We start from the raw sequence: 21,130 nt of genomic DNA on the forward strand, positions 1-21,130 counted from the left end.
AGGCATCCCCTCAGGTTTTATTGCACCTCACTTCATTGTGCTTTGCAAAGATTGCATGTTTTACAAATTGAAGGTTTGTGGCAACCTGACATCGATCAAGTCTATAGGTGCTATTTTTCCAACAACATTTGCTTAGGTCATATCTCTGTGTCACATTTTGGTAAATCCTGCAATATCTCAAACTTTTTCATTGTTATTATACTTGTTATGGTGATCTATAATCAGTGATCTTTGATGTTACCATGGTAATTGGTTTTGTTTTCGTATTTTTAAACTAAGGTATGTACATTACTTTTTTAGACTTGCTATTGCACACTTAATAGATTACAGTACAGTGTAAACGTAACTCTTGTATTCACTGGGAAACAAAATATTCATGTGACTCAGTTTATTGTGATATTTGCTTCACTGCAGTGGTCTGGAACCAAACCTGCAATATCTCAGAGGTATGCCTCTACTTAGAATATGTGCAAATAAAAATGTAGCAAAAGGTGTCATACATATTTAAAACGAGCTTCCCCAAGATGCTCAAATGCTGGTCATGGTATCAAAGTTCCAAATTCCTCACTGACTGCCAGAGAAAGTGAAAACATCATCCTCTTCTTCAACTTCTTTGAAATTCTTCTTTACTTACAATCATTAATGTGTTGTTTAGCCTGTAATTGTTCTGCTTATATGAGTTCTGACTCTTGAGCAAAGCCTGAAGGCTGAAGTCATTCATTCTCTTACAGATTTTGGTATCAACTGTATCAGAAGCATAGTGTGGCTGCTTAATAAATAAGTTAATACATGGATTGATTACTCCGGACCTTGGACCAGAGGCTCCAGCCAGGTGGGTGGGCTCCATTTTATTTCCTGATCTGTCCCCACCCTTTCTTCTTCTGACCACATCCCACCAGCCAGCCAGCCCTTTCAAGCCTCCCTTCCCTTCCTATGATCCCCCAAACCCACAGAACCCCAAATTCCCAAAGCACATTTGTACTTATTCACACACTGTATGTCTTTCAGTGCCACCCAAATGATCATGTGTTACAAATGCCATATGACTTCAGCTAAACTCTAAGTTCCTGGAGGGCAGGAAATATGTATTTTAACTTTTATATCGCTCTCTCTATAGTTCCTTTCACTGTGCTTTACATGGAAGCCTTTCAAAATATAAAACCAACTGGTTTAAGTTCAATTTTAAATACTCTGTTAGAAAATACCTCAACTTTAATGGGAACCGTTCTTCCAGAGTCAGAATAATGTACTCGGGGGATCCTGAATCTAGGCCCTCTAGGATCCTGAGTTAGATGCTTCCAGGTCCTGGGCCTGGAGGTGGGTCTATTATCTCACCCCGTTAGTTCTGTGTTTGCTTAAATTACTGTAGGTGTTTGGTCACAATCATAAAAGCATTTTTCATGCTTATGACATATTTTCCTTAATTATAAATGTAGTTGAGGCCACCAATCAATTTTTCTTGAATGGACAATCATAGGCCCCATATCCAAGTTGATTCATTTCTACGTATAAATTCCTGTCCTACCGCCTGTTTGTTGGAAATATCAGATACATAGATCGTAAGTGGAACCCTTTAAGAGGAATTGCGTTTAAATCATTCCTCCCTGCTGCCCCCATCAAGAATGAGGCTAGCCAGTCCCTTGAATAAACGGAAGTTAGAATCCCTAAAAATGAGAAGGGGGAAGAAAACAAGAATTAGATTCTGCCAAATGCCATGCACCATTGACCAATCTTTCCTTACAACCTGCCCCCTCTCTCTCCAACGGTCTAAAACACAACATGGAAGGCAGCAGTGACCCTGAGTCCCAAACTGTCAATGTCATTGCAGGGTAACAAGTTTTCTTCTGTCAGATCTGATCACAAACGGGCAGCAACTACAGGCAGACCATCGCTGCAGAGGAGCGTTTTCTAGCCAGGCTTGTTATATTTCACTTCAGGCTTGTTACATGTCACGGCCCCAAACCAGGAAGTGCTGTTTAAAATGAGCCAAAGACAAAAGCAATCCAGCCTCCAAAACAAAATTCGGCAGTCTCCAGAAAGCCTATAGGGGCTTAAACTTGGGACTGTTCTTCGGACACACACACACACACACACGCACGCACGCACGCACGCACGCACACACACACACACACACGCACACGCACACACACACACCACACACACACACACACACCCCAATTTGGTTGTTAATCCGCTTCCTAATCCAGACGGTCCAGGCTTGGGCCCGATTTCAGTTGGTAAATTCTTCTCCTAGCTAAACCAGGGCAGATTGCAGAAAAGGTGTCTAATTCTTGAAATTCTTAGGGTGGAGTATTGAGGCGTAGACGGGCCACGCCCGGGTCCCGCTCGCCCGTTGCAACTGCAAGCCAAGTCTGGGCAAGTCGAAGGAGGAACCCCGCGACCTCCAGCCTCTCCTCTCTGTGAGCCACGGGGGACCCAGCAGTGCTAGGGTGGAGGTGGGGGCATCACTGGGAGAAGATTCGGGGCCGAGGGTGTTAAGTTGCAGGCCGGGAGCCCCGGACCGCTACAGCCCGGGCACAGCCAGCGGCGGGCAGGAAGGGGAGGGCCCAGCGGGGTGAGACAGAGCCCCGGCGCGGGTTCGGGGCTGGGTCGGAAAAGCTGCCTCACGGGGCGCGCCCGCCAGCCCTTCCACTCCCTCCCTCCCTCGCTCCCAACGCTCCCCGCCCGGGCCTCCCTTCCAGTCTGCGCTCCCCACGGCCTCGCCATGTCCCAACCGGGCCAGAAGCCCGCCGCCTCCCCCCGGCCCCGGCGCGCTGCGGCGGCCCGCCACACTCAGGAGGTGAGTGGCACTTGTGCCGGAGCCGCAGGGCTGAGCGCGGGGAGGACCCCGGCCCCGGAGCCGTGGGCCGCCTCCTTGCGGAAGCCTGCCTGGCCTGCTGCCCCGTGCGCCCCCTCCCGAGCCTGAGAAGGACTCAGAACTCAGAACCTGCCTCTGGGCAGGTGACGGGAGGTGGCTGGGTACTGCCGGGCCTGGGCCAAGTGTATTGGGCGTGGAGCAAGCCAGATTGGAGTTCGCCTGCGTTGGGAAAAGTTGATTGATGAGACCGGGGTGAAAGGCGGTTGAGGATAAAAGGGTAATACATTTCATTCGGGACCCCGAACTGGGTGGGGTAGTTCAACTAAAAGTCGGGTCTTCCGCGTAAAGTCCGGGCTGCAGGGCGTGGCTGCCTGGAAAAATAACACTTCTGCCCTAACCAGCCTTGCGCCAAATTGGGCGGGGCGGGGTCAACCCGGCAGGGCAGGGCCGATGTAGGCCCCGCCCAGGTGCCTCCCCAGCTGACAGCTGTGGGGCTTGAAAAGCTCAGCGCCAGCCAGGTCCGGGGCTGGTGGAGTGCGATCCTGCCCCTGCTGCGCTGCACCCCGTGTCCTCGCCGGGTTCTCCGCTGCGCGACTCAGAGCAAATCGGTTGTCGCCATGGCATTCGCAAGCTGGTGGTACATGACGGTAAACTGGAGCGATCGTGCCTGGGCAGGACCGGAAACGGAGTGGGCTTTGCTTTTCTGGGCGTGCAGGAGAGGTTATTGTGCAGGGTTTGGCGGGGAAGGGGTGGGGACCAGGTGCGACGTCCTCTCAGACCTTCAGTTTAGGCTCCGGGAGAGGCTGAGACCTACCCTGTGGTGGTATGTGCGAGCGAGCCCCGACGTGCAAGTCGGTGTGAGCAGACGCACCAGACTCAGCTCACGCTCATGAGTTGAATGGAGCAGGAATTGTTGCTGGAGGAATTCCGCCCTTGGACGCGGATTCCTGGATGAACTCAGACTCAGATCGAAAGAGCGCAGATCGAAAGAGCTCAGATCTAGTATTTGTTTTTAAGTCATAAGTAAATCTCAAAACTTTTAGAGGCATGTTGTTGGACGTGCATTCTCCAGCGCAAAGAAGAGGCAGCTGGGATTGGGTTCAAGGAGAAAATCCAAAACTCCAAGGAGCAGAAGCAACCGAGATCAAGACCCTTGTTGAGAATGAGAAAGAGGGAGAGAGAGACAGCGAGAGAGAGAGAGAGAGCCCACTGCTCTGTAGTTTATTACTTGGATGAGGGACAGAGATGTTCCGTTTGTTTAGTGCATTGAATGCTTGTCCAACCAACTAGGTGTGATATCCAGTCAAGCTGGTACTTGTAATGTTTTGAACCTCCAGGAAGCATGATTTAACATTACGATGCTTTCCAAAAAAAAATACACAAATTTTGTTGACAGAAAGAATAAAAATATTTATATCCCATTGATTTATGGTGAGAACTTAAAAAAATAGTTAAAGTACACCTCTCTCGGCATGTGGTATTGGGAAAAGCAAGGGTGTTGTAATAAGACAGTATTTAGAGAGAAACATCGTGTTGGAATCAGACAGTATTTAGAGAGAAACGTTGTGTTGGAATCAGTAAAATGTCCCTTTTCAGCCAATGGCCATTCACTGAGCACCTACCAAGTGGCAGACCCAGTAGTAGCCTCGAAGTGGAAAACAAGACAGAGTTCTTGTTCTCAAAGGGCAATGAGTCAACCTTTTTGAACCTGTTTCCACATCTATAAAATGTGGGTGATAATAGGTACCACATAAGGGTTGGTGAAGACTATTTACATTCATGAATCAAAGTACCATACCCATATACCTTTTTTTTGAATTTTATTTATTTTTTTATACAGCAGGTTCTTATTAGTCATCAATTTTATACACATCAGTGTATACATGTCAATCCCAATCACCCAATTCATCACACCACCATTGCCACTCCCCCGTGGCTTTCCCCGCTTGGTGTCCATACGTTTGTTCTCTACAGCTGTGTCTCAACTTCCACCCTGCAAACCGGTTCATCTGTACCATTTTTCTAGGTTCCACATACATGCGTTAATATACGATATTTGTTTTTCTCTATCTGACTTACTTCACTCTGTATGACAGTCTCTAGATCCATCCACATCTCAACAAATGACCCAATTTCGTTCCTTTTTATGGCAGAGTAATATTCCATTGTATATATGTACCACATCTTCTTTATCCATTCATCTGTCAATGGGCATTTAGGTTGCTTCCATGACCTGGCTATTGTAAATAGTGCTGCAATGAACATTGGGGTGCATGCGTCTTTTTGAATTATGGTTTTCTCTGGGTATATGCCCAGTAGTGGGATTGCTGGATCATATGATAATTCTATTTTTAGTTTTTTAAGGAACCTCCATACTGTTCTCCATAGTGGCTGTATCAATTTACATTCCCACCAACAGTGCCCCATATACCTTTAATGATTGGAAATTCCAGTTTCCCTTGAGATGTTTCTTCATGAATGCTTCCTACTACATTTTCTGGGTTTTTTAAATGTAGCATCTTATTGGTGTGCTAAAAGCAAAAGTTTGCTTTGAGTCATTATTGTTCTAAGGTTCTTATCAAAATGCATCACATGAATTATCTGCAAATATGGATGGCAGTTAATATGGATGGTTTAGAGTTAACATCAGTCTTCTTCCAAATTCATGATTCTCTAAAGGAAATTATGCTGGAATATCTGGATGAAAATAGTTTAAATCTATGTTTTTAACCCTGTTATGTTTAGGCATAGTCTGACATTTTTTGCTAAAACCTCTCTTATAATCCAATGTTGGAACTATTCTAATTTTTTTTTTTCTGCTAGTAGGAACCTCCTAGAATCAGCAACCTGCCTGTGATCAAGCTTTGACTTTTCCCAAACCAGTGCTGTACAATATAAATATAGTGTGAGCCACATATGTAATTTTAAATTTTCTAGTAGTCACATTAGCTGACAGGTGAAATTCATGCTAATAGCATATTTTATTTAACCCACTATATCCCAAATGTTATTATTTCACATGCAATCAATGTGCAAATCATTGGGATATGTACAGTTTCTTTTTCATGTTGATTCTTCAAAATCCAGTGTGTATTTTATACTTAGAGTGCATCTCAGTTCACACTTGACACGTTTCAAGTGCTCAATAGGCGTTGAGTGGCTAATGGCTACAGTATTAGGACAGTATAGCTCTAGACATCGGTTTCTAACCATTTTCGTTTGATGGCTGTGAGGGGATGACCACAGCCCATTTTGAGAATTAAATGAAAGTTTGTGCACCATTTTCCCACAACAAAATATACATATACACACACAAAAGCCCATCCATAATCCCCTAGAGATATATGGAGCCAATTTATAACATATATATATATATAATTTATAGTATTATACACTATTATATATAATATTTATACAATTTATTAATACAAAAGTTTTATACAAAAACACACTATATATAATATATGTATGTATGTATTATATATATTACATATGTCATGCTTTTGGTAAATCCTGTTATTAAAATATTTTTACTGGGATCCTTTACTGAAAAAGATTATGAATGCAATGACCTAACTTTAAAAATTTAGGCAGAATAAGATAAAATAATTGAAAGATGTATCTATGATGTGTTTTGTTTAAGGGACTGCCACCTATAAAGCCAGTCAATGAAACATTACAATGTACATTTCCCCATTGAATACCATCAATATTATTGATCTTATCTTTTGAAGAAATATGTGGTTTTAGTAAAAAAAAAAAAAACTTACAAAGCTAGATTTCAAGAACATCTGATGAGCTTGGTAATGATGAAGCATGAAAGAGGGTAAATTTGGTTGGCTGACACCTGTTATCACATTCCTGGGTCAAAAGTTGACTCTAGTAGTCCATGTTAATTAAAGGTGTTTCTTAGCCTAATTAGACCTGTCGGTCCAGTGGCAGCGTGATCAAGGAGCTCAAGTCATTTGGGAGGCCCCATCATTGTGGCCAGCCTGGGAAGATTGTCACAAGCCTTCCCTGCAGGACAGACCACTTGACTGCAGTGACTTTTAGGAGTAAGGAATGCAAATTACATATTCTGCAAAAAGGGCACAGGCTTTAGGGTACTGGGAGAATGGAGGTCACACAACTGTCCTCTTTTGTTTTTTGGGTTTTTTTTTTTTGCAGTACGCGGGCCTCTCACTGTTGTGGCCTCTCCCGATGCGGAGCACAGGCTCCGGACACGCAGGCTCAGCGGCCATGGCTCACGGGCCCAGCCGCTCCGCGGCATGCGGGATCCTCCCGGACCGGGGCATGAAAACGTGTCCCCTGCATCGGCAGGCGGACTCTCAACCACTGCACCACCAGGGAAGCCCCAACTGTCCTCTTTTGTTTCACAGTTTCTGAATTGGTTTGCTTCCCATTGCAAATAAGACTTAAATTAAGAGTATACCTTGACATTATTCTTTAATCAATTTTGATACTTCCCAGAAAGTTAATTATATTCTACAGGTACTTTTTAAAGAATGATGTAGCTTGCTGGTGGTGGAAACAGTGGGTGGCTAGTTGATATTCCAAGGTGAACTGGTGGGAAATTAGTTCTGAGTAGGCTGTCTCACTGGCATACTAGATTTCTCTAAGCAACACATCTTTATTCTATTTTTTCCTTGATGTTTTTAAAAATTTTTATTGTGGTAAAATACACATAACTTAAAATTTACCATCTTAACCATTTGTGAGTGTAAAGTTCTGTGGAATTAAATACATTCATAATTCTTGTACAACCATCACTACCATCTAGCTCCAGAACTATTTTAATCTTGCAAAACTGAAACTCTATACCCATTAAACAATAAATTTTCATTCAATTTACATATTTACATTTGAATACATAGGACTGTATTCAAGTATCTGTGTTCCTTATCATTTTTTTATTGTATTGTAAGAACACTTAACATGAGATCTACCTCTTAACCACTTTTTAAGTTTATGGTACATTGTTGTTGACTATAGGTACAATATTGTACAGCAGATGCCCTCAAGATTCATCCATGTTAAAGCATATGTCAAAATTTTCATCCTTTTAAAATGGCTGAAATATATATATATTTGCTTATCCATTCATCTTTCAAGGCACACTCAGGTTGCTTCCTGGTATAGCTATTTTTTGAGGAACCACCTTACTGTTTTCCACAGTAGTTGTACCATTTTACCTTCCTATCCTCAGTACACAAGGGTTCCAATTTCTTCATATACTTGCCAACACTTGTCCCACTGCCTTCTGACCTCCAACATCTCTGGTGAGAAATCTGTTTACAACCTTGCTGAGTATCCCTTATATGTGATAAATCATTTTTTATTGCTACTTTCAAGATTCTCTCTTTGTCTTCCAATAGTTTGATTGTAACTTGTCTCCATGTGAACTTTGAGTTCATCCTACTTGGAGTTTGTTGAGTTTCTTGGTTTATGTTTTTCATCAAATTTGGAAAGTTTTAGGTCATTATTTCTTAAAAAAAATCTTTTTCTCTCTCTTCATTTCTTTGGAACTCTCTCAATGTGTAGGTTAGTCTACTTGATGGTATCCCTCAGGTCCTGTAGGCTCTATATACTTTTCTTTAATCATTTTCCTTTCTGTTCCTCAGACTCAATAATTTCAATTGTCCTATCTTTAAGTTCACTGATTCTTTCTTCAGCCTGCTCAAATCTGCCTTTGAATCCCTCTAGTGAATTTTTCATTTCAGTTATTGTACTTCTCTGCTCTAGAATTTTTTTTTTTTTTTGGTTTCTTTTTAGGTTATTTATCTTTTTATTGATATCTCTATTTTGTTTTTACATTGTTTTCTTGACTTTCTCCACACTTCCTTTAATTCTTTGAGCATCTTTAAGACAGTTGTTTTAAAGTTTTTATCTAGTACATCTGCCATCTGCTCTTTCTCAAGGACAGTTTCTGTTTTTTGTTTGTTTGTTTTTCCCATTGAATGGGCAATAATTCTCTGTTTCTTTGCATGCCTTGTGATATTTTAGGTTTAAAACTGGACATTTGAATCTAATAATATGAAAGCTTTGGGAATCAAATTCTCCTCCTTCCCCGGGGTTTGCTGTTTTGTTTTGCTTTGTTTTGTTTTTGATTGTCATAGGCTGTTTTTTTGTGCTGTTTTTTTCAGCCACAAGTGTACACTTAAGAGCTTCTCAGGTCTTTTCTGATCCTGCACTTTCCCTGGGCATGAGCAATCGGTGATCAGAATACAGATCCCCAGTATTTGGAGGACAGAGTCCTTTTTGCCTTTCTGGTTCCAAGCTGCATGCTCTAATGCACAACTGCTTGCTGTGAGTTGGGAACGGGAAATGGGCAGCTGCTGCTGAGCTGAGCCGAAATTGATGGAAATTAACCAAAACTTACCATTTAAATCTTCCCCTGGAAGTTGCAAGTCTTTGATAGACTCCAGAATTTCAAAATAGTTATATCAGACACATTCTGCCAGGGAGATTTTTGTCTTGATGGGAAGATGGATTCCTGGTGCCTCCTACTGCACCATCATCCCAGAATCCTCTCTTTAAATTGTTTTAAGGATTGAAATCCTATTAATGTGATTCTAAAGCTCTGTTCTTCAAGTTATCTCATAAAAACTTACCCAGAAAGCTTTGCAGCTACCATAAAGGGAAAAAAATCAAGTGTCTTTCAGTTAAGAAAAATGTACAATAACTCCATCCAATGAGTACCTTTTATGTAAGTGCCTCCTCAGATGGGAGAGTCATTTAACCCAAGAAGAAAAAGGGTCTATGGTTAGAGTTTTCGTAAAATTTATGGAATTCATTCTGACTGTGGGGAACTTATAGAACACAGAAATGATTTGGTAAAGGCCAACGATGTTCACAGTTGCTTATCGTCCACCTACTATGTGTCAGGTTTCATACTGTGTGCCGTGGACACAAAAATAGTGCTGATAGTACATTTCTGGTTTTTTCTTGCATTTTTCATAGATAAAAATCACAAGCACATCCTAATGACTACTATAAAAGCAGCAAAGTAACTATTGAAATTCTCATGGCATCATCTTTGACTTACAGGAAGTTCAGAAAGCCTTACTGAATGTGGACCCCCTAAGCTAAACATGGCAGAAAGGCAGTCAACGCTTCTTCTGAAAACTGGACAAAAAGAGGGTGTGCCCTTACCCTGCCACCTGGGCATATCCACCAGAATGTTGAAATATTAGAGAAAAGTGTATGGAGTTCAGGTGAAATATGGGGATTTCAGAATTATAGTTATGCAGTTAATCCTTAATATGTGTCTTCTTTTATGAGAAGCCCAAAGAAGGTTATCCTATATTTCTATGGTTTGATAACAAATGTTTCTAGAGAAGAAGAAAGATATCATGTATCACACCTTTCATTTACTTACTTTTAAAAAATAATTATTCTCCCCACAACACCTAGCCCACAGTGGCTACTCACTGATTATTTTTTTAGTAAATGAACTCTTCCTCTGACACTAGCCTTCTCCATTAGTTTGGGGTTTTCAGTATTAAAAACAAGTAAAATGGCTAGGATATTCCCTTTGTGTGACTCCAGGGAGGTACATACTCTTGAGATAAGACTCAAAAATTTTTTAAACTTTTTATCACAGAAGAGAGAATAATATAATGTACTCCTCATGTACCCATCACCTTCTATAATTATTAACATTGTAACATTGTGCCTATCTTGCTTTATCTATCCAACTCCCAGACCCACCAACACACACATATGCACACACACATGCACCACACCCTGACGAAGTATTTTATAGTATAGGAATTGCACATTAAACGTTATCCCTGTGACCAGCTTGGTATATGTTGTTTGAAAAATGAATTATCTATTCCCTGTGTACTTTGTTTCCTTATTTGTAATATGGAAATATGAGACTAATATAATACAGTGTCCTGAGACAGGCAAAGTACTAAACATAAAGTTATCAGATGAATCTGGTTCCTCTGTACTTATGAAAAGTAAAACACTAACTTCTCTGCTGTATTATTTACAGCCTTAGAAAATGAAACCTTAAACCTTTGCTTACTTCTCATATTCATTTTATTGTCTCATAATTAACCACAATCAGATTGATGCCAGAGAAGAAGAAGGGAGTGGAATAACTTTTATTGTATTCTTGAAATGAAGGAGGCAATGGGCCAGGCTCCTCATTAATATCAGCTTGTTTCATAAGTAAGCCAGCCCCTGGGGTAGACACCATTACCTCCATTTTACAAGAAGAAAACGGAAAGTTTATATTATTTGCTGAAGGTCACATAGCCTTTCAGACCCACATTCCTTCTGTCTTATTAGAGTTTGTCAGGGAATGGAATGCAGGGAGTTGGTTACCCAGGTAACAGAGAGGCTGGGAAGCCAGCTGGGGTGGATGAGGCAAAACAGAGATTAGAAATCTCAGGAAGCTGCTACCATTCCAAGACTGGAAAGAAAGAGGGAGAAGCAGGATCACCCTGCAGAAGCTGAAAGCACTACTGGCCCATCCTGCAGGAGACCCTACTGGAGGGAGCCAGTACACATCCCTGCTACACCAACTGACCAGGGTCAGGGCAAGGAATCCACCTCAGGGCAAACAGGTCCACATCTACACCAGGGAGACTGTCTTAAAGCAAAATCAGCTTTACAACTTGGGCCTCTGTTTGTTTGCTGAACAGTCTTGTTTCAGAAAGCAGAATACATACAAAAATAGATTTTAAGGGATTTTGCAGGAAATATCAATTTGCACATTGTCTCTTAATTTTTTAAGCTATTTTTTTCAACTTTTAAAATCTTTTATCTTGTTTACTAACCTGAAAAGAACGAATGTACTTCTCAGGGAACTTTTAGAGGTTTGTGGAAATGCAGTCATTCAATTATGAATTATTTGTCACATCCCCACCACAGGACTAGAAAAAAAAAATAATATAGTTTACCATCTGGGGACTTCCCTGGTGGCGCAGTGGTTAAGACTCCACGCTCCCAATGCAGGGGGCAACTAAGAGTTCGCATGCCACAACGAAGGAGCCTGACTACCGCAACTAAGGAGCCAGCGAGCTGCAACTAAGGAGCCCACCTGCCACAACTAAGACCCAGCTCAACCAAATAAATAAATAATAAAATAAATAAATATTTTTTAAAAATTTACCATCTGGTTGAAAAGGCAAAATATATGTTTATGAAGTAATCAGTAAGCAGGAGCGTATACAATAAAGTGCTAACTTGTTTGCTTTACTAAGAAGCTAGAGACTAATATGCAATATGAAGGTGTGGTGTGCCATTAATAGGGCTAGTCAGGAAATGTTGGGTTGAACACAGGAGAGTGGGTTCCTGCATTGAGCAATCGGTTTACCCAGGAGGCCCCGAGCTGCGCTGGCCTGCCTGACCTGGGGAAGCTCCCATGGGTGCCGACTCAGTGGGGTGATTGGAGGAGCAGAAACCTCCACTTCCTGTTGTGGTGCCCACAGATCTCCTCTCCAAACAGTGGTTTCCAATCCTAGCTGCATATTAGAATCAACTGGGGAAGTTTAGGAAAATATATCTGTGCCCACGCTCCCCCTGAACAAACTAAATCTAAATCCCCGGACTCTGGTTTGAGTGTTTCCAAAAGTGCTCTGGGCGCTTGTGACCTGCACTGAAAGATTAGACCCGTAGCTAAATGAAGGCTTTCTGATCCTTAGGAAGCAACCCACCCACACCCTTCCCTTGACAAGCCTTTATCTCTGTGTGCAGCGGTGGAGCAGTGAGGGAGCTGAGCTGTGTGCACTAGAGTCCAGAGGGCACCAAGATTTCATTGCTTCGTGATTTTGCCACAGCTATCACTGGACATGCAAATATTGACCTCTATTGGCATTCTCCAAGTTGCAGAAGGAAAATCTTCAAGCTGTTTTCAAATAACCTTTCCTGTTTTCTTAAACAGCTTTATTCAGACATAATTCATAAAATATCCATTAAAACATACAATTCAGTATTTTTTAGTATATTCACAGGGTGGTCCAAACATCACCTCAATTTAATTTTACAATGTTTTTGTCACCCCCTAAAAGAAACTCAGTACCTTTTTTGAAAAAAATTAAGCAGAGGCATTTCAGAAGCACACTAGCTTTTGGTGCTCTTTCATAGCTGAGCTTGGATTTGCAGAAGCTCGTTTTTTGTCTGTCTTCTTTCTTATTTAATATGTGTAGAAGTTTGATTTTTATCTTATCCTGTGATGTATACCCTTGTCTGTGCATGTATCAGGGTGTATCTAGGTAACGATGGGGAGGGTGCCCCAAATGCTCCAGAGTGGAAGACTGGCGCTGGCACAAATCCTTAGCTGGGTGAGAGCAAAGCTCCAAGCTTTACTGCTCCTTGCTCCTGTTGATTTCCTGACAGGTTTATGCGTTTGCTATGGCAGAAAATTTTATGCATATTAATGCTATCTTCTAGAACGAGGACAAAGGACAGCTGTACTTACCAAATATGTAGTGATGCCAGGAGGTGGAAACAGTTTGGAAAATTATTCCTTTTTAGGCAAGATAGCAAAACTTTTATCTGATATCTTCCCTTCCTCTGAACTCCTGTCACTCCATTCCTTCATCTATCTTCATCTTGGCTCCAGTGTTTCCTGTCTTCTGGGGCCTTATCCTCCCAATGAAATGTTTCCTGCCTTAGGGCTGGTATCTTGCACTTCCTGTCTTTGCCTCCTCTCCAGCTTCTAATACAGAATGAAACTTATAAGCCTTGTGTGTCTGATTAATTTTATAAAAACAAACCAGTTTTAGAATAGGAAGGTTTTGTTGATTTGGGGCGTTGTTTTCTCTTTTATAGCATTGGATTGAGACTTTCTTGATGGGCATCAAAAGTTTTTAGCTAGCTTTTGGGGCTTCCCTGGTGGCGCAGAGGTTGAGAGTCCGCCTGCTGATGCAGGGGACGCGGGTTCGTGCTCCGGTCCGGGAAGATCCCACATGTTGCGGAGCGGCTGGGCCCGTGAGCCGTGGCCGCTGAGCCTGCGCGTCCGGAGCCTGTGCTCCGCAACGTGAGAGGCCACAACAGGGAGAGGCCCGCATACCGCAAAAAAAAAAAAAAAAAAAAAAGTTTTTAGCTAGCTTTTAACTAGCCTGGTCTCTGGCCCACAGACTTATAATCCTGATACATAATGTGACTGAGGAGGATCTTACCTTTCAGATCCTTATTTCTTTACCCATAAAACGAGCTGCCAGTGTGTCCCTAGAATTTCTGTGGCAGTAAAGGAGACCACATAGGGGAAATGCCCAGCACTGGGCTTAGCACAAAGGAGATGCTTAGAACATGTTAGTTTCTTTCCCCTCTTACAGAAAAGTCCTTCCCAAATTTTTCAGGTTTGGGGTTCAGTTCCCAACCTATCACTCCTTCCCTTCTCCATGTTTCTCTCACCTCTTCCCAACCCACCAGCTATGTGTAGTAGTAGTAGACGAAGTTTTCTGTCTTCACTCTTTGAAAGACTTGCTGCAGGTTCCTATGCTGGATCAAATTTGACATATATCATTCCCAAACATTTCATTTCACCAGCAGAATGGAAAGTATGTGGAAAGTACTCAGTTATTCCATGAATTTAAAAATCAGTCACCTTGAATTTCAGTGAAAAGCTATAACTGATTTTATATCATTAATAGACTCCTGAATATTGAGTAAGCCCCAAGAAATGGTCAGGGCAATGATTCATTTATAAAGTCGCTATTTACTGGATATTGAATGGTATTAGGTGATTCTTATTAATTCTGTTAGAGTTTTGTTGGAGTGATGATGTATTGTAGCTTTATGTAGGAAAAAGTCCTCAAATTAAGGAGATGCTTGATGAAATGTTTAGGGGTAAAGTTTCAGGATATCTGCAATTTACTTTCAAATGCAGGTACATATACAAATATAGATAGATCTTTGTCCGTAATATAAGCAGATATGGCAATATACGGCAACAATAGTTAATAGCTGTTGAATCTAAGTGATGGGACTATTGACATTCATTGTATTATTCTTTCAACTTTTCTGTATCTTAGAAATTTTTTATAATAAAAAAGCCAGATTAAAAAAACTGGGAAAATATGATCCATACAGTTCCTAAAAAATGTTGCCCTTTCATTGTGTGATTTTTATGTCATTATATCATTATGCTTACTCTATTGAGAGCAAATATATCTTTTGAAATTACAAAATACCAATTCTTATAATATATAATTTTTATGTTGTCATTATATCTCAACATTTTAAAAAGCATTTGCTATATATATATATCACTCTCAAACTATTATTTGGAAACTGCATAATTGTGAGGGATTTGAGCATTTCAGTGGAAGCAAATAACTGATGATGTTGGTTAACCTGGAGGACTGCAATTTTGAAACACCACCGGGAAACAACTTTATAAATGTTTTTAAGTAAAACATCTATCTACCTGTATTTTAGAGAGAAAAGGCTGTCTGCATGTTTACTTTAAGGTAATAAATCATAATATATGTTTGCCAACGAGCAGGAAGCGGAGTGGGACCTTGCGGAGAGCATGGAGCCTTGCTCTAGACGAGAGCCAGTTGCCTCTTTAAGTTTTCTCATTTGTAAAATGGAATAATCATATTTCCTACAAGTAAATGAGGCACTCAAAACAGTATGCTCAGTGGATATTGTTGTTATTAGGTATTACCTATATCTAATCTGAAAAAGGTATAGAATTGGTGATAAGAAATGAATGTGATATCAGTTCTAAATTTACCAGCTCTGGAAGGAGACAGATTGGGTAAATCTGCGTCATTGTAGACCCATCCCTCTCAAATTCTCCCTCCAAATGTTGAATAATTCTTCTGCCTACTCCAGCCTTTAAGAATCTTTTGCTTACCAATTATTCTAAAACTTATCAATTACCATCTAGCTCTGATATATATATATGTGGGCTTTTAAATGCCTCCTGTTTTTTCAAGATCCATTAATTACTCAATACCGATTGCTCTCAACTGTGCACAAACTCTTGACTAGGACATCTGGGTTAAACGAGCCCTGCAGAGAGCTTCATTCACCAAGCTGATGTAGTCTGCCTGCTTTTCTGTGGGGTCTACCCACTAATCCATGAGAGGCTTTTGTCTGGGGAAGAATTTTCCATTCATGAAAGTGATTTCTTTCTAGTTTTTTATGCAAAGAACTACTGAAAGATTTCACCCACATGTCTAATATTGCTTGGCCTTTTTCTTTTTTTTTACAAAAATATCTGTTGATATGATCAAAGGGAATATTATCTTATTTCATTTATCATAGTATAGTGACAAACAATAGATTTGAAGTCAGAAAACATGCTCTGCAAACTTCTCATTTACTAGGTGTATGTCCTCACTGAAAGCACATCACATGACTTTTATTCTTAGTTTTCTTAATCTATGAAATCACACGAGCCTCTTTTTTTGTATCAGATAAAAGTGTATATGAAAGAGCCTTGTAAATAATAAAGAATGATAAAAATTATTACTATTATTGCCATTCTTTTTAATTCGAATAACTTAAAGTGTCCTACATATTCAGGTTGTGATTCAGCTCTAGAGAACATAATGGGATTTTATGTTTTGATTTAACTAAAGGTGATTGGGGTCGAACCCAATGGTGAGCTTTTTATTTTCTTATATTTAGATTTCTTTTCCCACTTTCTTGCACATCCCACATGTGCAAGAAATGAAATAATTCTTTTTTATTTTTTTATTTTTTTTGCGGTGCGCGAGCCTCTCACTGCTGTGGCCTCTGCCGCTGCGGAGCACAGGCTCTGGACGCACAGGCTCAGCGGCCATGGCTCACGGGCCCAGACGCTCCGCGGCACGTGGGATCCTCCCGGAACGGGGCACGAACCCGCGTCCCCACCATCGGCAGGCGGACTCCCAACCACTGCTACACCAGGGAAGCCCTGAAGTAATTCTCTGTACCCCCTTTTCAGGAACATACGATTTTTTTTTATTTCTCAAAAAAATTCAATAATCTTCATGGCTTCTTTTATCTTATCAAAACAAATGAACATGTGAGCTATTTGAAGCTTTCACGTACCACGTAAAAATATTTCCTTTAATCACCAGTGTTCTAGTGAGAAAAATAATTCTGTTTCAGAACATAATGAAATTCTAAAGCCATAGTTAATGAAAGTTGCAGGTATGGTCTTTCCAGTGCAGGATTTATCTTTCTGTGTTGGTAAATACTCAGACAGAAAGAACTCCAGAGAATTTCCAAGAGCCATTGAAAGTGATGGTTGATAAGGGGTGGCCCTCCCTTGAGTTCAAGCCTCAGTTCACTGAGGCTTAAGTAATGGCGTAGGCTCAGCATGGTCCTCAGACATCTCATCTCCATGAGGAGCCAGGTGTCTCTTATGCTGGCAATTTGGGCTTTAAAATTCCATGAGACATTTTGTAGGAGACGAGATGCCACCTTAGCATCACCATCAGATCTGTCTGGTTAATTACAGACTGATTTTCTGCATCCCAAATGAATGTCTGTAGCTTCCCTTAATTTTTGAAGGCCACCTACGTTGGTATCGAATTATCAACAATTCTCAGGAGGAAGATGAAAGGGGTCCTTGTTTTTACAGTCTATATATTTAGCCCTTTGGGATTAAAGTCACTATTATATTATCTTGTATCACCTCCCTCTATTAAACATTATCTTTTTAAATACTTTTATAGCATGCCGATGGAAAAACCAGTGGATCGCCTTCAAAGTCAGGAGAAAAGAAAGGATCAGATGAGGTAATTTCCACAATACTGGGTTTTCATTTTCTCTTGTTTTTAAATTGTGAATTCTGTCTTGAAGTAAATAATGAGGTAGCAAATATCTCCTACTGGAATATTGGTAAATTTAATTTTAACTACGATTTGATTTAACACTATAAGTGGAAATCATTAAAAATAAATTAAAAAAATAAAGTTCCTTGGAGAGGAACATCTAGAAGTTGTTTCCGTTCAGGAATAGAACTCAGTTATTTAGGGTGTTTTCCCTGTAGGAATTGGTGAATCTTAACTGTTTTTTGTTTGTTTTGGTGAACGAAACATGTAGGAGGGGAAACCAAATGCTATAGTTGAAAAGGAAATCTTTTTTTGTTGTTTTGTTTTTTTGTTTTTTTTTTTTTTGCGGTGCACGGGCCCCTCACTGCTGTGGCCTCCCCCGCTGCGGAGCACAGGCTCCGGACGCGCAGGCCCAGCGGCCATGGGCTACGGGCCCTGCCGCTCCGCGGCACGCGGGATCCTCCCGGACCGGGGCACGAACCCGTGTGCCCTGCATCGGCAGGCGGACTCTCAACCACTGCGCCACCAGGGAAGCCCCAGGAAATCTTTTTTTATGAGAGTCACTGTGAAAGGAGGGCAGTGATAACCTAGATCAAACCAGTTATTCAGGTTCATAAACAAAAGGGAGAGAAAAGGACTATTTTTACTTGGATCCATTCTGTGGAAATACTAGTAAAACCAAACCTCCTCACTTTGAGATGTGTTTTCTTTGAGCCTGTGAATTTCTTCTTTCACTGAATGATGCCTCATTATGTGCACTGTTAACATGGCCTGCTCTCCATGGAAGAGTCATGTGAAAGTTCTATCCTCCAAAAGGGTACTGGGCTTGCCTTCCTTTTGCTGCTTTTCACATTTTAATTCTCAATGGAACATTCATCTTCATTCAGTAGAAATTGTTATCATTTCCAGTTTGTAAAAGAGCCAGGTCCTGAAAGGTAGCTGGAAATTTAGAAAGCAAAAAGTGATCATTTTATTTTTCTCTATATTATTAACGTGTTTCCAGAAACCTAGAATCTAGCTCCTCTTTCTGCTTATTTGCTGCAGTTTTGAAATATTCAATATATTCAGTATGAAGGCCATTATGACTAGAACTTGCTATGAATTCTGCACTAAGGTTTTGTCCACAGCTGTCTATTATTGTTTCCATTACCAACACCCATGAAAATATATTTTAGATTATTTCTTACCACGCAAATTTGCAGTAAGGTTTTGTACCCATGGAAGGCAAGATTTCTTTACAAAGTAAAAATAAACTTTTATTAAGATTTTATCCTGCTTCTTGGTTATATTATTTAAAAATTTTTTCCATGGGAAGAATACCACATTTTTCCCCTTTTACTAGCATGAAAATCTATATAATATCACTCAGTTCCCCATCAACCCTACTCTTTAAATATATTCCCAGATATCTATCAAACTATCAAATAGTTTCCTGTTTGAAAACTATAGTGTCTCTTTTTTCTCCAGACTAGGAAATAATGTTTTTAGATGTTATTCTCTATTAATATTTATCAAGTTTAAACTATTTGCACAAAAAAGGAAATCTTCTTTTCCAGTACAATCAAGTGGATAGTGACCTAGTTCTTATAGGATTATTCTCAACAATTATGTTATTATGTGGAAGCTTAAATATTATGCCTTGAATGTACAGGCATTGTTGGTTTAGGCAACAACTGCTTGCCCAGTGATAGGTCTTTTATATATCCAGACTATAAAGTGCCTTATTTTCATATTTATAAAGGGCCTGGGAAAACTGATAAGTAGTCCTGTTATCAATGCAGCCAGGGGAGAATTTGAAACTTCTGTGTCAGTATGATGACTGTACTTTCAGTTTTTCGAAACTGAAAGGCTGAACTTCCACCTTGAGAGAAGAAAGAAAGAATTTTTCTTTTCTTTATCAGCAATTCAGGCAAGTCTGACATTGTTTCATAACACTTCTGAGAAATTCAGATTTACAACTCTTGCACTTGTGCCAGAGCCTGGTCATGTTGGTCTGTTCTGCTCCGTCCCAGCTGGCAGAAGAGAGGAGATAGAGGCTTTGCCCTGCTATCAGGGCATAAATCACTGCAGAGATTCAGATAGTCTGAGACTGAAGATTGTTTATTATCTCACCAAATTCTGCCCAGATCTATTTGATAGGGTGGACAGATGTGTGGGTATGATAACTTGGTAGTCGAGTTATATTTCCGATATGGTCTGTCTCTAAAGGATCTCTGATTCTTTATGTCATGTGCAGTTAAGTCATTGATGACATACTATGGCCCTGGAGACAATTCAAGGAAACCATCCTACATTAGACGTTATTTTAGCCTTTATGTTCATGATTATAAAACCATGTGCAATCTGGACTTGTAATCTGCCTATCCTACCACCCACAGTTGGCTGCCATCCTCTTAAGATTACCAGAGAAAGGTTTCCCAAAACTGATTCTTTCTCCCAAATATTTTCTCATCTACTGCTCTGTTGAACAAGAAGTAAGATTAAGAAGCTTAGTTTGGGTTTTTGGTAATCCATTTTCAAACTAGCATGTGCCTCCAAAGGGTGAATAATTTGTTGTCCCCAAGCATATGCAAACATACTGGTTAGGCTTCCAAGGACAAACTCAGGCCTTTGAAACAAAGTCAGTTTGAAAATGTACTTTCTATGCTCAAGGGTACTTCTCAGTGTTTTTTCCTTCTCCCTTTATTGTTCTGCTGCATTTCATTTGGAGATGCAAGAAAAAAGGTATAGAGGAGGGCTTCAGGAAGATTTAACCCAGAGTAAAAATGATTAGGGTTAGGCAAGAACCATTATTATATTGTCATATGTAAAAATATCTGGGGATGAATGCAGCTGTGTGAATTTCAGAGCTCTTTTTCTCCTGCTACCATAAATAGCTCTTACTTGTCTTGAGTATGACCCCTATAGAACCACTAAGTGATCCTAGGAGGTCTGCAGCAATTTCAGTAGACTCTTGCAACTAAAATATCATTTGTCATATTGCATTTGCAATATAAATGCTTGAGGATGGAGTTGAGTGTCTATGAGAATTTTTTTTTTTTTTTTTTGCGGTACACGGGCCTCTCACTGTTGTGGCCTCTCCCGTTGCGGAGCACAGGCTCCGGACTCACAGGCTCAGCGGCCATGGCTCACGGGCCTAGCCTAGCTGCTCCGCGGCATGTGGGATCTTCCCGGACCGGGGCACGAACCCGTGTCCCCTGCATCGGCAGGCAGACTCTCAACCACTGCGCCACCAGGGAAGCCCAGCAAATGTTATTTTAAGGGGTGATAGGTTATTACAATCTCTTGTCTGTTTTAACTGTGGGGAGTTGATTGTGGCTGGACAAGTTCATGTCCCAGTGCCAAGAAGGAGGCAAAGCTGAACAGGTGCCCCAAGGGCAGTCCCACCTGGCTTACCTAGAGATCCAGAATCCCCTGGGTGTCTGATCTGGAAGGCTAAACTCACTAAAGGAAGTTCCAAAATCCTTTTCAACTGTAGTTTCCCCATTGTTTAGTTCTAAATTTTGATTTATTTCTTCATTGACTAGAATATTTTTAAGATAATTTTTTTCTGCGAAGGAACACAGATGGTGATTTT

The 21,130-nt window shown here is 40.7% G+C and overlaps 1 protein-coding gene across 11 annotated transcripts in view; it reads left to right on the forward strand.

Annotated features, from left to right (window-relative positions):
* The first annotated feature begins 731 nt into the window (after positions 1–731).
* Positions 732–21,130, forward strand: part of CAST (calpastatin) — a 125,474-nt gene continuing 105,075 nt past the window's right edge. For 3 of the 11 annotated variants that reach the window (XM_082650617.1, XM_082650626.1, XM_082650625.1), the window contains exons 1-2: positions 2,578–2,800; positions 17,455–17,517. In XM_082650617.1, coding sequence (XP_082506743.1) covers positions 2,726–2,800; positions 17,455–17,517 — 138 coding nt within the window. In that variant the 5' untranslated portion in view covers positions 2,578–2,725. Of the gene's footprint in view, positions 833–2,370; positions 2,421–2,577; positions 2,801–3,342; positions 3,466–17,454; positions 17,518–21,130 lie in introns of those variants that run through there. The other 8 variants (XM_082650623.1, XM_082650621.1, XM_082650627.1 and 5 more) reach the window with 5 other exon arrangements.

The sequence above is a fragment of the Grampus griseus genome, assembly GCF_964374135.1.
Source record: "Grampus griseus genome assembly, chromosome: 3".
NCBI lineage: Eukaryota > Metazoa > Chordata > Mammalia > Artiodactyla > Delphinidae > Grampus > Grampus griseus.